General features: G+C 34.4%; 1 protein-coding gene across 1 annotated transcript in view; it reads left to right on the forward strand.

Moving 5' to 3' along the window:
* The window catches only part of CC2D2B (coiled-coil and C2 domain containing 2B), a 53,906-nt gene extending 39,796 nt beyond the window's left edge, over positions 1-14,110 (forward strand). Inside the window, exons 28-33 of the mRNA XM_032231700.1 lie at positions 1,607-1,720; positions 3,536-3,670; positions 5,156-5,278; positions 7,941-7,999; positions 9,813-10,044; positions 13,922-14,110. Of these exons, the coding sequence (XP_032087591.1) occupies positions 1,607-1,720; positions 3,536-3,670; positions 5,156-5,278; positions 7,941-7,999; positions 9,813-10,044; positions 13,922-14,110 (852 nt within the window). The remainder of the gene's footprint in view (positions 1-1,606; positions 1,721-3,535; positions 3,671-5,155; positions 5,279-7,940; positions 8,000-9,812; positions 10,045-13,921) is intronic.
* Positions 14,111-15,774: the final 1,664 nt, after the last annotated feature.

Here is a 15,774-nt window from a genome sequence, read left to right on the forward strand (position 1 = left end):
TAGCAACCAAAAGGATAGTTTAAATTTGGTGTCTTCAAAGCGTTTCCAACTTTTCTTCAAGGTATTTCTGGAAAGAATGCTATCTTTAAATAGCACAGACATCACATATTTGTTGCAGGAGTTATTTCATATCAAGTATATGTAATAACCTGTTCAATATTCTTCATTATTCCTAAGAATAGAGATTGGAGATCAGTAGTGAATTTGGGGGTGGGGGTGGGGAATCAATTTATCAGATAAAGATAGTTTAGGATTAAGGACTCCATGTCTTCCTGGTAGCCTACAGACCAAAGATTTCCTTACTTTTGGCAGTCCTCCAGATGAATTCACATGCCAATCTAACTGCTTTATTATCTTTTTTTTTTTGCATATTAAATGCAATTCAAAGCTTTCTCCCTTGAGTTCTTTTCTCCACGCTTAAATTATTCACCAGCGTTTGAGTAATGTTCATAAATAATGAATTTGGGTAAATATTGGAAAGAGTAATCTCCATCTAACACCAGATTGGGGAAAGCACTCAATATGCAATATGTTGAACAACAAGATGAAGTCAGATCCAATTCTAGAAAAAGCCTAGAATTTAAACATGGAGTATTCACATAAATTGATATTCTATATCAGTATTTTGCAGTAATCCTGATGTCTGTGCATATATTATTTATTGTTTGTCTGCAAGCAATCAACAGAGGCAAGCTGCTCAGAGTCACTCACTTCATGAACTGCATAAAAGGCGTAAATGTAACAAATAATAATAATAATAATAATTTACTGATTTTGTAAATTCTGTTTTAGTAACTTCCAAGTAATGGGATTAATTGCCCGGGATGCAGGGTTTTATTGCTACAGTCGTTGTGAGTCTGACATGCACTCACCTTCCCCCCTCCCTTCCATAATGTATTGAGGATATCCTCTCTCCAATGAAGCTGAGCAGACGTTACCCTTATGATACTTATCTGCACTTTATTTAGGGAACTTTTTCAAATGCTGCTCGTCAGTTCATTAATAGACTGGGAGATTGCTTTCTATTTAAGTACATATAAATGGTGGCCATGTTACCCTGGGATGCTGTAACAATTGTAAATTCCTGTCACCTGCTAAACGCCTGAACTTTGATGACATGGTTACAAGAACATTGGTTGTTATAATCATGGTCATAACTGTGAAGATCAGTTATAAATCATTATTTTCACACTGTTTTAACACTATGGTCGATACCTGTATGATATCATTGCTCGACCATATTTTATAGCGTCTTCTTTACAGGTTGCTAAGTAGGTGCTAGAATAATTAATGGGGGGGAGATTCATTCGTTGCTGATAATTAATTAAACAACTTCAGCTCCTCCTGATATGATCTCAGCAAATGCTTATTATATACCTATTTTAAACTCCTTTTAGCTTCTGAATCTTGAAATATAGAAGAAACAATTAACATGGAACGGGGCTGTAGGGGTATAATTTTTTTTTACTTTTTGAATAATGTATGACTACCTGAAATATCTTGCTGCTTCTAAACTTCATGATAATAACACTCTGCTATTCATAGTGACATTATTCTGTTATTATGTATGAAGATGAACTTACTTTTTTTTCCTTTTTGTTTCTAGCATTGCATCGAATTGGGTGTTGGTAATAAAGAAGAACACGCAGTGCTTCTGTGTAATTATCTTCTGTACATTGGGAAAAAAGCCTGGGTATTATTAGGAACATCTGTGTTAGAAGTAAGAGCAAAATAATTTTGGAATTAGCAAAATAATTAAAACTATGCTTCTCGGATACTCTAAACTACACAATGAGTGAAATTGTAAAGCAGATTGAGATTCTTATATGAAGAAAAGCATTAGCCCATATATTAAATCAAGCAACTTAAGCCATGGGTGCTTTTAGAAATGCTTTGATGAGTTTCTTTTCAAACTGAATTGGTCTTGATGTCACAGTGTTCATTAGTATTCACTAGTGTATGTGAATATGCAGTGCTTCTTGCTCAGGGATAGCGCACAAAGCCAAAATGGAAATTAATTAATTAACTTCCACAATGGAAGAATGATTAGAGAAACTGATGGAACTTGTGGAGATCACCAAATTAACCACTTTAATCAAAGAGAAGAATACATTCGACTTTGTTTCCATCTGGAAACCACTTAAGGATTTTATGCTTGAGGTGCAGGAAAATGAAATTTTGACTTTGGGATTTACTCTTACTTTATTCATGTCAGAAGTATCTTCAAATTACAGATATAGTGCTGCACGATGGGGTGAGCCTCCGTGACATGCCCCAGCTCCTGCCTACCTAGCAGTTCGAAAGCAGGCAAATGCAAATAGATTAATAGGTAACACTTTGGTGGGAAGGTAACAGTGTTCTGTATGCCTCGGCATTTAGTCATGTTGGCCATATATCCATGCAAATGCTGTCGGACAATACTGTCTCCATCAGCTAAGAAATGGATATGAGCGCCACCTCTTAGAGTTGGACATGGCTGTACAGGGGAACCTCTATTTTTCTTTAATATTCGACACTACGCAAGTAAAATGGGTATAAAATAACTCAAAGAAATATAGCACCTGTAAAAAGTATGTAGAATGAATAGAATTAAAATTAAATGACAGTCTCGCAGTATTGGGCCATGTCAACATCATTTTCTGTCACTAGCATGATTGGGATTTACTGATCAGACAAGTTTTCTTTGTTATAGAAATGGCTAGTAATATATACTGAGTAGGCAAAGTAAAAAGTTGAGACTATAATGATATTATGTTCATAATTATTGATATTATGAGACTATAATGATATTACTGTGCTGAAAAGTTAACTTTTCTTCTTTTTATCTATTTATCCTACACCTCTTTATTCCTCCTTTTCGCCCTTCCCATTTCCCCACTATTATCATTTGTATTTTATATTCTAATATGTAATAATATCACACTATAATAAAAAGAAACAGTGCACAGAAATGTTGTACTGGAAACAGTTGCATAGAAAAAAAGAATACATTTGGGAAGTTGAATAGCAATTACATATTTGCTGCAGTTTTAAAAAATAATTTCTCCAAAATAGTTGATGGAACAATTAATTGCATGCGTATTGTACCAACACAATTTCAATTTACACTGATTTGCATGTTCAGTTGATTCTTTTTATTTAATTTCAGATTTAAGACAACTCCATCATAAATATTAAGGATTTATTTCAGAACAAATTATTTCTTATACTTCCTATTTCAATAGAAAAGAGAAATAATTACATACAATAATCTTGAACTAGAATGGCTAAAGATGGGAAACCGGAAATGAAACTGCACTATGATAGTTTGTTGTGTGTTGAAATTAATATTTGGAGAGCTATGGGTGTTCCTATTTCTGCCTTACATATGTCAGTGTTCTCATTCTAAAACTTAAATCAGATATTTATATTAATGTACATAAGGATGGTTTTTCCCCCAAAACTATGCTACATGAATGATTCATTAATTAGAAAATATAATTAAGTATAAAATTATTTATTTTGTATTTGGAATGAACAAACATTTTGCTAACAGGGGAAAGTAGCTTATGTTGCAACACAAGAAAATGGAGAATATTTTCTGTGGAATCCCCTGAGCGGCCACTGCTATAAGCAGTTTGATGCATTTTGCCCCCTACAGAGTGTTGATTGCTTAATCAGTTGGGAAAATGTAAGTATTTATAACAAAATGGGTTGATAATGTATATACAATCCTAATTTATCCAAGTAGTTGGGCATTCCATGATTATAGTATTATAATTAATGTGGTGGGGGGGGGGGGAAGAGATGAGTTATACTGAACATTTCTGATATCTCTGTAATTTTAAAAAATGTAAGCAAACAGACTGCTATCCCATGGTTTCTAATTAAAAATTTCTTGGACAGCTCTCTCCATTCAACCTCCAAACACGTCCAGTTGTTTCTATGCTCTCTATGCTTTAGATGGAAGAGTTTCATTTATCTAAGCTTTTAGCAAGTGTGAAGATTTATAGCTGAAGTAATTGTTGTTTTTTTTTTGGTTGTCACAAAAAATAATTAAATTTAGAAAAAGATAAAAGTTAAAAGCTTTCTGTATTTTGCAATCTTAAAAGCTTTGTTATCGCTCTCTGATGAAATGCATATATAAAGTACAACATGGAATGAACAGTACATATAATGAAAATCTGAGAATCAGAAAACCATTTTTCCATCACATCATTGGCTAGAGATCCAACCTTCTATTGTTAGAAGCCAAACTTGGTTACATTGAACAAATATTATAAAGTAAATTCTTCTAAAGCATGACAAACGTGTACATTTTCTTTTAGAAGGTCCCAATTAGAAGTGAACTAAGAAATTTCCCCAGGACTGTTCTCTAATGCCAAACCTCCTGAACTGATATTACTACAAACAAAAATTTCTGAAACAAATTTTACATGAGGAAATGGGGAGGAAAGGATTGATCACTTTGTTGTATGTCATCTAAAATTATAGTTACTTTTATTCAGAAGGAAGAGATTGAACAAGAAGCACACATTTTAATTATCTATTTTATATGACATTTGTTTTAATGTCTTAGCATAGGAAACTCATAGAGGACTCAAAAATAAACAATACTTGTGTACATGGGAAGAATTAATAATATTCTTGAGCAAATAAAAACTATTTTTGAATATAGCTAAAATTTGAACGTTAGTATTCTTTTTAAAAAAACAAGTAAGTGATTCTTTCTGAATATGATGCCGTTAAACTGAAATATTTTTTTCCTATTTTATTTCTACATATTTTGCTGATATTAGTAAAATGTATATGTTTAAATTATACATTACAACTACATTTATGTGCAAGGAAAATGATTGAATGATATAACACCAAGTGGTTTGTACCTTGTGAAGGAATAAATTTACTATATAAGTGAAACACAATATAATGAATATAAATTAATATAGGAGGAATAAGACATTTATATTTTAGACCTCTGATAAAGATTCAACTCAAATTACAACTTTCTTGGTAATTTCTTACAAATTAAAAATGTGGCAAATAAAAAATGTTCCATTATTTTAAAATAATGATTTAACATATTAAGCTTATGTTTTTAGATAGAGTTAGTTTTATAAAAATATAAAATATATAAATATATTTTGTAAGTCATTTTTAAAATAACATTTTATAGGTCTGGTTTAACATTCAACAAAACAATTCACCAATGTGCACCAGTTTTGACATTTCAAAGGAAAGCTTTTGGAAACAATTACTTCCATACAATTTCCAGAATTCAAAAACACAAACTGTGCAGGTAAGAAACATTTCAGTATCTACAAATTATAATTTGCAATTGAATTTTTACATTTGAGTTAGGTATGGGGGAATACTTTCCTTAAAAAAAGGATGTCTGTGGAAAGAAATAGATATAAGGAATGTAGACTAAGAAATTAGTATTATGATATTGCTAGCCACTCCAATTCAGGGTAAGATCAGATAAATTTGTTTACCATTTAATGAAATATTCCATCTTTATCTATCCTAACATACTGCTACTTATATGCATACCAGTGGTGGGATCCTGTTCCAACCGGTACGGTTGGAAAAGGGCCTGGCAGCGTCCATATGGACACGCACAGTGCATGCATGCATCTTAGTGCCTCCACAATGCTCCAGCTGCTCCACGGAGCATTGTGCAGGTGCTGTGTATGCCATGCACGTGCGCGGAAGAACAGAAGCCTTAAAAGACAGGTAAGGAGCTTGGGCTGGCGGGTGGGCCCTCCGGAGCACCATACCGGAACGGTATCCGGTGCTCCAGGCAAGCTCCAGTACACCCATACCAGGGCATACCGCCTGCAACCCACCACTGATACATACATAGCATCATACTGCTGCTTCTAGAAATGCAAATGGCAGGTATGGACAGCTACAGTATGTCATTTTTAAAGCACCTTTAGAAACACATTTAGCAGAGATTTTGGACAATATGTACATAGTATATCTAATCACATCGAAGGTTTTCTTATCAATTTTACTGCCTCCATTGCTTATTTATCTATACTCTTAGCCAGATGTGGAACAGTTCTGCTGCTTATCTTCTTGAATGTAGTAAAACAACAATACAGTAAAACAAGGTCAAGAGCAAGAAGTCATGGAGAAAGCCTGTGAGATACCTACACCTACAAAGTGCTCTAATATTAAAATAGGGTTTATTTATTTGTTAGTGAAAGGTATAAGGTTACAGGATGAAAATGGGACAATGTCAAGAAACCTAGGAAAAAAATGCAAAATCAATAATCTGTGAAATAAACTCTTATTATTTCTTACCAGTTCCATTGGAGACAAAGTATACGACTGAGATGAGTTAAGGGACATGTCCATCAGATGATATTTATGTGAGGCTTGGGAAACCATCTTGCTCTCCAACTCATGCTAATTCTCAGTTGCAACCGGAGAGCTGTTTCTACTCTCCTTCCTTCATTCTGTTTGAGGAGAGGCCTTGCTCTTAGCAGCAATTCCTCAAATGGCAATTGCAAGTGTATTATGTTACATTATTGACTCAATTAAACTCAGGCTGATAGGAGGGTTTAATAGCAGTAGCCCAGAAAATCTATTTTTCATATCCCTCAAATACTATCTGATCAGTGGAGAAGATGTTGTAGGAAACAACGAAACCCACAAGTTAGCTCTTTAGAGAAGGAAAAGTTTATTTGCGCAAGTTCAAAGCAAAGAATAAATGGCCTGAACCCTGAGTGAAATTCAGGAACTTCCTTATATAGTTTATCACTTCCAGCCAAAGTCATCTGTTAGTTTTGGAAACACCCCTCAAGATTTGCCCTTGAGTTACAGCAATATTATGTCTACAGGATGTCATAATACATGGGTCAGCCAACGGACATACATAGCTCGTATTTTGAGGAACTAACAATATATGTCTACCAAACAAATTAACAGCCAAGCAAGCAGATGGGCTAAAATAGTTGCTCTACTTCAGCATATTTCATGTGCAGACTTCCTTCTAACTCATGTCTAACCACACTATGTCCTAAAAGCAAACCTTGCAATTTCTATATGAACAGTTAAAGCTTAATATCATGAAACCCTAGTTTGGTTCAGGCTTGAGGCCTACTTCGGTTCAGCCTGTTACCTTAAAGATACAACTGATTATCACTTCTGAGAGAGACTGGAATGAAATGGGTGTTAGTTACTCACCTGATACACCCCCCTTTCGAATGGTGGAGACATCATCCAGACATGGGTTATTCCAGCCAGTGTCCAATAGGACTGGGTCTACCAAATTGATAAGTCCCGCCCTCCATGCTAGCCTCTCCAGCTTGGTCAAAGGAAGAATAAAGGTAGACTGCAGTGTCAAATCTCCGATAATTTATGTGATCTCTCCTTGTCAATGCAAAACACAAAATTAGTCTAAACAACACTCACAGGGTGGGGCTGGATGATATCTCCACCTACTGGGAGAATGAATGGAATGTTAGGATATGGCATGTTTGTGCCTAAATCACAGCATCAGAACATAGTCATTTAATAGTCATATTTTAAATATTTTAATGCTTAAATACTTTATATTACTTTGATGTTGTAATCAGCCCAGAGTCACTTGACTGCGAAATGGGCAACATTTAAATTTAATGAATAAATAATAAATAAATCAGCCTGTCAGGAACCTAAACCTTGGCAGTGAAGAACTGAATAAAATTCTAATTTCCTTTCTATATGTGAGGGAAGAGATAGTAAGGTAAAAGGAATATGAAGACTTAGCAGCATTCAGAGTAAAGCAGAAGTTGTGAGAGTTTTAGGTAATGGGACAAGTGTGTATCTGTGATGTTACCAAATACAAGAATAGCATCTTCCAAACATACATTTTTCAGAATTAAAAAATCATTTCCTTAGAATTTCTGTCAAAATCCTGGTTATCTTGTATTTGAATGGTTGTGCAATTGCCTTTTGTTCTGTTTCAGCCAGAAAAAATATTTTATGTTGCAACGGATGGAAGTTTGGTAGATGAATTACAAAATAGGTAATTACTTTAATTAATAACATTTATAAAGTTGAGGGACTCTGCCAAACTATATATTATTTTTTATCATTTAAAAAAAATGTTTTGGAACCAATTGCTATTGGGTTGGATATCCGTTATTATTCTTTAGGAAAAGTGTCAAATTATGTATTTATTCTTGCAAATAGTGTCAAACATAGTGACACTCTTTCATTATTTATATAAAAAAATAATCTTAGAATCATCCAAAACAGCCTCTAATATAATAATGATCTGGGAGATTTTTATGCTTCTAATGCACCAAATTATGTAATGGATGTTTTAATCAAATACACAACCATTTTGCAATTTTAGGCAATCTCAAAAATGTTAAAAATAATCAAATTTAAAAATGTAAAAACATGATTAAAACATATGAAGAACGGTTGCAGGAACTGGGTAGGTCTTGTTTAATGAAAAGAAGGACCAGGGGAGACATGATAGCAGTCTTCCAATATCTCAGGGGCTGCCACAAAGAAGTCAAGTCTATTCTCCAAGGCACCTGAGGGCAGAACAAGAAGCAATGGGTGGAAACTAATCAAGGAGAGAAGCAACTTAGAACTGAGAAGAAATTTCCTGACAGTTAGAACAATTAATCAATGGAACAGAATTTGCCTCCAGAAGTTGTGAATGCCCCAACACTGGAAGTCTTTAAGAAGATGTTGGATAGCCATCTGTCTGAAACGGTATAGGGTTTCCTGCCTAGGCAGCGGGTTGGACTAGAAGACCTCCAAGGTCCCTTCCAACTCTGCTATTGTATTGTATATGTTTGAGTCCATTAGAGTTCATAGATGATAGATATTTTAAAATCCGTTATACTCTGAATCTCATGTTTTCAATTCATTTGCCAATACTGCTCAGGTGGGTCTAACCCTGGCAACTTTAAAACCTGAGGACATCAACTCCCAGGATTTACTTGGCTAAAGAACTCTGGCAATTGAAGTCCACAGTCTTAAAGTCACCAAGATTGGACATTCCTGCAGGGTTTTCTGATTCTGTTTATCATGTGGGAACATTTATGCTTGTTACAGAGTTAGAGGAAGATGGACAGCCATCATGCTGCTACAAAAGTTTTTTTTTTTAAGTAAGATGATCTACTGTAAAAAGTAATGTCTATCGCTGATCTTTGACCGTAATAAAGATATATACTGCTAAAGTAAGATGATCTTCCTCCCATTGCAAATTCCAAAAGGAATCCATACTCTTTTTAGATTGCACTTTCTATCCCCAACATTCCTCAAGCTTCATGAACAAGATGGTTAACAAAAAAGTGAAGGCACTTAAAAGTAATAATCAGTGTTTAAAGGCACTTAGCATTAAGTCCGCTTCTCTGAAATTGTGAAGTCTGTGTCTCACCAAGCAGAACTATTGTACATCCATGTTTTATTGCATTACAGTTGCTTACCATCTCCCAATACTGGTTTCTTTCTGCTTTCTATCTGCTGGTCATAAAGAAACTTAGAATAAGTTTAATTTTCACCCTTTTGTTTTTATTAATTGCAGCAGTAACAGTGCTATTTTAGAAACAATGCATACAGTATTAGCAACATTTCCTTTTCAGTATTTTTTTTTTCACCATTCAGTGTGTTTCACTATCCCAGTTTGTTCTGTAGCTGTTGTAGCTCTATAATTTTTCTTAACAAAATTAACATCCTTCCCAAATTGTATACTGTGTTCAAAACATGATTACATCAGGAAATGGAGACAAAGTCATTTAAAAGTTTCATGATCATAAAGACTCTTCACACAAAACAGTATTCGAGGTGTTTTTTTAAACTAGTGGGTAAATTAACAGTATAGTAACTATAATGATGATAAACATCCTCGTTGTTTTTTTTTTGAAAAACAGAATTGAAAAAACATTAAAAAATAAAATAATGGAATGGCGATCTCATCTTCCAACTCGATGGCATCGACAGTGTACTAGCGTTTTAAGACAAATTCTTCCTAAGCTTGAGCTTAGAAACGGACATATAACCAAAGAAAAAGAAGGAAGTTATTTGGAGGCTTTTCAAGAGCATTACTGGGTTAGTGTTTTGTTACTGTTACTTGAACTACTCATTTGGGGAGAGGGCATCTGCCGAACAACGTTTCATAAGATATGAAGGGCTACCCTTGGAAAAAAATATTGTTTGCTTTATACTCATGGAAGCACATTTTGCTTGCACAATATAAGTAGAATTTGGATCCTGGTTGTTAGTGGTCAGTCATTAACAAAAATTGATTACTAACTGAGCTCCGAGATTCTTAGTTGGGATAATGAGGCCAAGGAAACAGAAGATGTGAGAGGTAAAACCAGATACCAAATTACTATATAAGATAAACCAGAACAGTAAGACAAGAATAAGACAGAGCCATGAAAATGTATAATTATCCATATGAAGTCCTTGGGTAGGTGCCTTCATAACTTTTTTTATTGAGAAAGCTTGAGGAAGGATAAGCTTCAGGCTATTCCTTAGAGTATTTTGTTACCCAAAGAGTAGCAATATGAACACTGGTTAATCACTTCAAGGCATGGCACAACTTAACACAAAAGTATGGCTCCCGTGTTTGACAGTATTCTCTATCTATCCCTGTATGAATAGCAGTGGTAGAAAGCATGAACTTACAGACTTACAATAGATATGCTGGTTTAATTCTAAGCAATTTTTGAATTTATCCCTCTTCCACGCCATTAAAATAATAATTTAATGTAGATGATTGTCACTATCTGTTCTTTTCTTCTATCATCAACTCCCTTCACTATTTTCTTTGTCCCTGGTGAATTTGCCCTGGATATGATATCAACCTTTTTAGAAAAACATGGCATAAAATTATTCTTATCCAATGGTTTCATATATGAAAGAGGAACACTTAGCTGGAAATTTGTCTAGGCTGTTAGTGTTTGATAAAAGAGTCATGAAAAAAAAAATTGTTCCACTCTAATTTTGTAAGAAGCTACTTTCTTTTCAACTATGTCTTAGTTATTTAATATTATTTCAGGTAATGCCAGTTGTCTCAAGTTCAGCTGCTTGAAAACAACTGTTACTTTCCACAGTCTTTCAATCATAAAAGGTCGATATGGCAGAATCCTTATTAAACCATCTCACTATCCCAGTAACATAAGGGAAACCAATTATCATTTCTTTGTTCCTTGAAACACTTGTAAAGGAAGACATTTCCCCAAAAGAGGGAGAACAGTATCATTTTGTATTAATAACTAGATTCCTCTTACTCCATAGGAAGTAGGATCCCTTTTCATTCTATTTACATCATAATCAGCTCTTGAGTCTTAATAAACTGATATCTCCTTCATCCAATTAGTTATACTATACAAACAAAAGTTAACACAATTACGTTTCTGATAGTGAGTTTATCGAACTATTAGCCAGTAATTTCTCCAATCTTTTCTCAGCCCTGTTCTCTTTAGGAGTCATCCCACTGCCTTGTTAGGACATTGATATCATTGCCAGCCTCCTATTGCGGTGGTTCCCAAACTTGGCAACTTTAAGACTTGTGGACTTCAACTCCCAGAATTCTCCAGCCAGCAGAGTTCTGCTGGCTGGAGAATTCTGGGAGTTGAAGTCCACAAGTCTTAAAGTTGCCAAGTTTGGGAACCACTGTCCTATTGCATCCAACTACCTTATTGGGGGAGACAGGTGCTGTGATTAGTCTCAGAGGCCTTCTTGCTCCATGGATATAAAATTTTATTACTCCTTGCAATAAAGTATTACACTGTGAAATAACATTACGTACATATATGATCAGTATCGTAGCTTATAGCATTTTTTCCATGAGGTTCAACTACAAACATTCTACTTTCATATATCTTCTGTGATACTAAATAGTCTCTGCCATGATATCAAGAATTTCAGATTCATCTGCAGTTTCAGAGTGTGAGTTGTACAATAAATGCTATTATTTAGTTCTAGTAGCAATGTGTCCGTTCGTTTCATTAATGTCAATTCCAACACCACTAATGTCAAATTGGTCATTCAATAAAGAGTTCAATGTTCCTCCCGGTATCTTCTTTGCCAACCTCTAGCCTTATCTACCCTGCATTCTGAAGTCTCCAAACCTCTGAAGAAGCATGTACTCAAACCAAGTCTGTTCTACATAAATTATATTCTGAGTATTTCCTTGTGAGAAAACAGAGGGTTAAGGCCAATATTGCATTTTAAGGCATTAGGGATTTTAATGAAAGGATTTTCCGTATGTTTTACTCACCGTCAATACTTCTTTGACTATAGTAGAGAGCTGTTTAGACCAGTCATTTCAGCATAGATGCATTTAGTCTTTTCCTATTCCTATCCATCATATCAGCTATTTAGAACCATTTGCAATGTTAAACATTGTGAGTTCCCTCAATTACTCTGTTCAGCACAAAGTGCTATTTGCAAATAGTCGTCTTAAAGCTGCTTTTTGAAAAGGCAACTGGGCTGTTTTTTTTTTCCCTTGAGGAAGAATAAAATGTTTTGCTTCTCATCCAAGAAGCTTCATCAATTCTGATGGGGAGGGGGTATCAGAATTGATGAAAATTCTTGGATGAGAAGCAAAATGTTTTTTTTTCTTCCTCAAGGAAAAAATAGTCTTGTTGCCTTTTGAAAAAAATACCTCTGAGACCACAGTGACCTGGATGACTGAGAATCTCCACAGATATTTGCAAATAGCTTCTGAGTTTTTTTTTAATATATTGATCAAATGATAGCACATCACACACATCTTATTATCTAGTCCTAGAATTAGTGCTTGCACCCACTATCTCTAAATGCCTATGGGCATCTGTTTCTCAGACCCAGGTGTGGTGATTACTCTCGGCAATTCAATCATGAATGTAAACCCCATAGTTGCTCATAATCTTCCCAGAATGGAATAACACTTATCAACCTACTTGATGAAAAAAATAGAAACATTGCAAATTAAGTTGAATTTGGGAAGCCTAAGAGGATCTGTTTCTTCTACTCTGGATCACTTGCTTCTCAGGAATTTTCTGCTCACCTGGGTGATTCAGCGTATTTGCCCTGAATATTTTTTCCATGCCTTCTAATCATCCCATAATGCAGACAACTTTGGTTCTTGGCCATTGTTTGGGTTCCCAACTCTTGCGCCAGGACACATCCTTGTCCCATCATCATCATCTTCTATTTCATTGACTGATTCCTACTTTTGGAATCAGGAATTAAAAGATATCCTGAAACCAGCAGAAAAACCATCGTCTTGGCAACTCCTGCAAAGCCAAACAGTCTACTTACTCCAGATCTATTTCCAGCTGAACCCTTCAAACAATCTTTTGTGTGTAGTAATATATCTTATATATAAGATATATAATATAAGATATAATGTATTTTTTTAAAAACACTGTTCTTTTACAACTTTTGAACAAGAAGACAGACAAATTAAAATATTTTAAACAAGATATACAAGTTAAACACTCGTGTTATTTCATGGAACCAAAGAAAGACAGTGAATAATGTCCTGTCCTCAATCTCTAGAACTTCGATGACTTTATACTTTCCTGTAATTTTCGAACCAGTCTGCTACATCTTTCATCCCTTTCTAATTCTTACATGATTTATAGCCAAAGTTCATTAAGACCTTTGAGGTCTCATTCTTATAACCCTCTAATATCCAGGATAGATATGATTCCCAGCTTCTATAGCTTACCTTCAAGCATTATTGGAGGGTTCTGACATTACCAGGCCTCATCAAAGAGACAAGATGCTTTCACCAGTTCTTTGATTTCTTTCAAATATGGAGTTAAAAAGGATCCCAGACAGCTGGTGACAGGTGTAGTGGAGGGTTCTGTGAGCCCTCTTTTTTTCCTCTTCACTCTGCATTCATCGCGTGTTGTTTGAGCTTTTTTATGTAACTATTTAGATTTGATGCTGTTTAAACATGTATTTAAAATTCTTTTTTTTTTGGTAGGTTACAGGATTTCCTTTACAGATGCCATACCTAGATATCCCATCAATAACTGAGGCGGTTTATCAGACAGGAATTCATTCTTCAGAAATTCCCTATACAGAATTCGCTCTTGCTGTGTATGTTCATCCTTATCCAAATAAGATTTTATCTGTTTGGATCTACTTAGTATCTTTGGTTTGTCATCAGTAATTAGCAGTAACTGACAAACCTCTTCAGGAATTACTCAGTGCATCTGTGAAATTGGTATTTGTGGTTTTTGAATTGTTTTGTTGTAGATAAGAAACTAGTCAAAAACATTGTTGTTGTTTTTTTTTAAAAAAAACCCTATTTGCTGTTTGATTCTTTCATTCTTCTAAACTAATAGATTTATTTTATTTTTGCTTCTGTGGAAAAAAAATCTACTGAAATTTATCTGGAGTTTAAACATCTAAAAGTTTTATGTCTTTTTGTAAATTCTTTTTGTAAAACATTCATGTAGTGATTTGGGGAACAGTATATAAAAATTTGCCATTACTGTATTCTAGAATAATTCTTCAATTCCCATTCTATAGCCTTGAATTTCCCCCTGGCCTTCACCCAACTATTCACTGGGCCCAACTCTGCTTAACGTCTGGATCCAAACAAACTTGGGACCCATTTCATTATAGGAGACTACAAATGCCTTCACAAACTTTCAGTCATCCGGCTGCTCCCTTGTTATACAATTCTGGGCAACAAAGAACAAGTTCAAAAATAATAACACACAAACTATAAAACCTGAAAAACATCACATCTGTGGCGTCACACGTATCCACGTAGATAATCTCCTATATATGGGCTCAGCCAGCCGTTTAAGAAAAATGTCTTATGAAAGTTCATCAGGTTTGGCTATGGAAATAGGATGTAACCTAAGGTTTATCTTTGTAAGAATACAATGAAATCTGTTGCATCAAATGTCCCAACATTTGATATTCTCTTTTGTTTGTGACTGTTTAATCACCATTTGATGCTAAATGGCAATTTTAGATTTCTGAAAGCCAAACATTTTAAATCAATGACAAAAATTTCTTTACAAGTCCCAGTTTCAGGAATGCGATTTTAGGTTTGATGGACACAGTAAGTCATAGTTTGATTACAGAGACATACTATATTGGCTCTGTAAAATGCTTGATAACAGGTTTTTCAGCTTAAGCTTTATAATATTAAAATAGATACATCATATAAAAGGGGTATCACATTCATGAAGACAATTGATAGTGTATGTCATGGTGTTCTTATTATATTAGTGGAGATCAGAGCGTAAATGGAAGGAGTTGGTATCTGGTTGTATTTTCATTAAATATTTCCCCTAGCATTGTATCTGTTAGTAATTTCAGCACCATAATCTTATTCAAATGCAGTGCTAAGCGAGTTTCATGTTTAATAAATAACAAATTAAATTGTAAATGATCACTAAGTTCATGAGCATTCCTTTTCCTTATTTATTTTTAATCTATTTATTAAATTTATTTGCTGCCCACCTCATATTGAAATGGAGTTTATTAAAGTCAATTTAAAGTCAATTTATTGGATACAGTCACACCATGGGCAAACTATGGGTAATCTGAGCTTAGTTTTATAATGCAATTTGATTCGTTTTCCCAAATTATAATATTATAAAGTTAAGGCCCAAGATGTAATGTTAAAACCTTTGAACTAAAAATATAAACGAAGTTTTTGAACACTTCCTCTGAGTAGCACTAAGGAAGTGAACACTCGAATTTACACACAATATATTCAAACTAGGTAATACCCTGAATGCTGAACATTACTGATACAGGCAAGAGCCACTTGCTTGAGATAGGTGATTTAGAAATTAGAAAGGTGTTTCTGTT

Source organism: Thamnophis elegans, chromosome 15 (genome assembly GCF_009769535.1).
Source record: "Thamnophis elegans isolate rThaEle1 chromosome 15, rThaEle1.pri, whole genome shotgun sequence".
Taxonomy (NCBI): domain Eukaryota; kingdom Metazoa; phylum Chordata; class Lepidosauria; order Squamata; family Colubridae; genus Thamnophis; species Thamnophis elegans.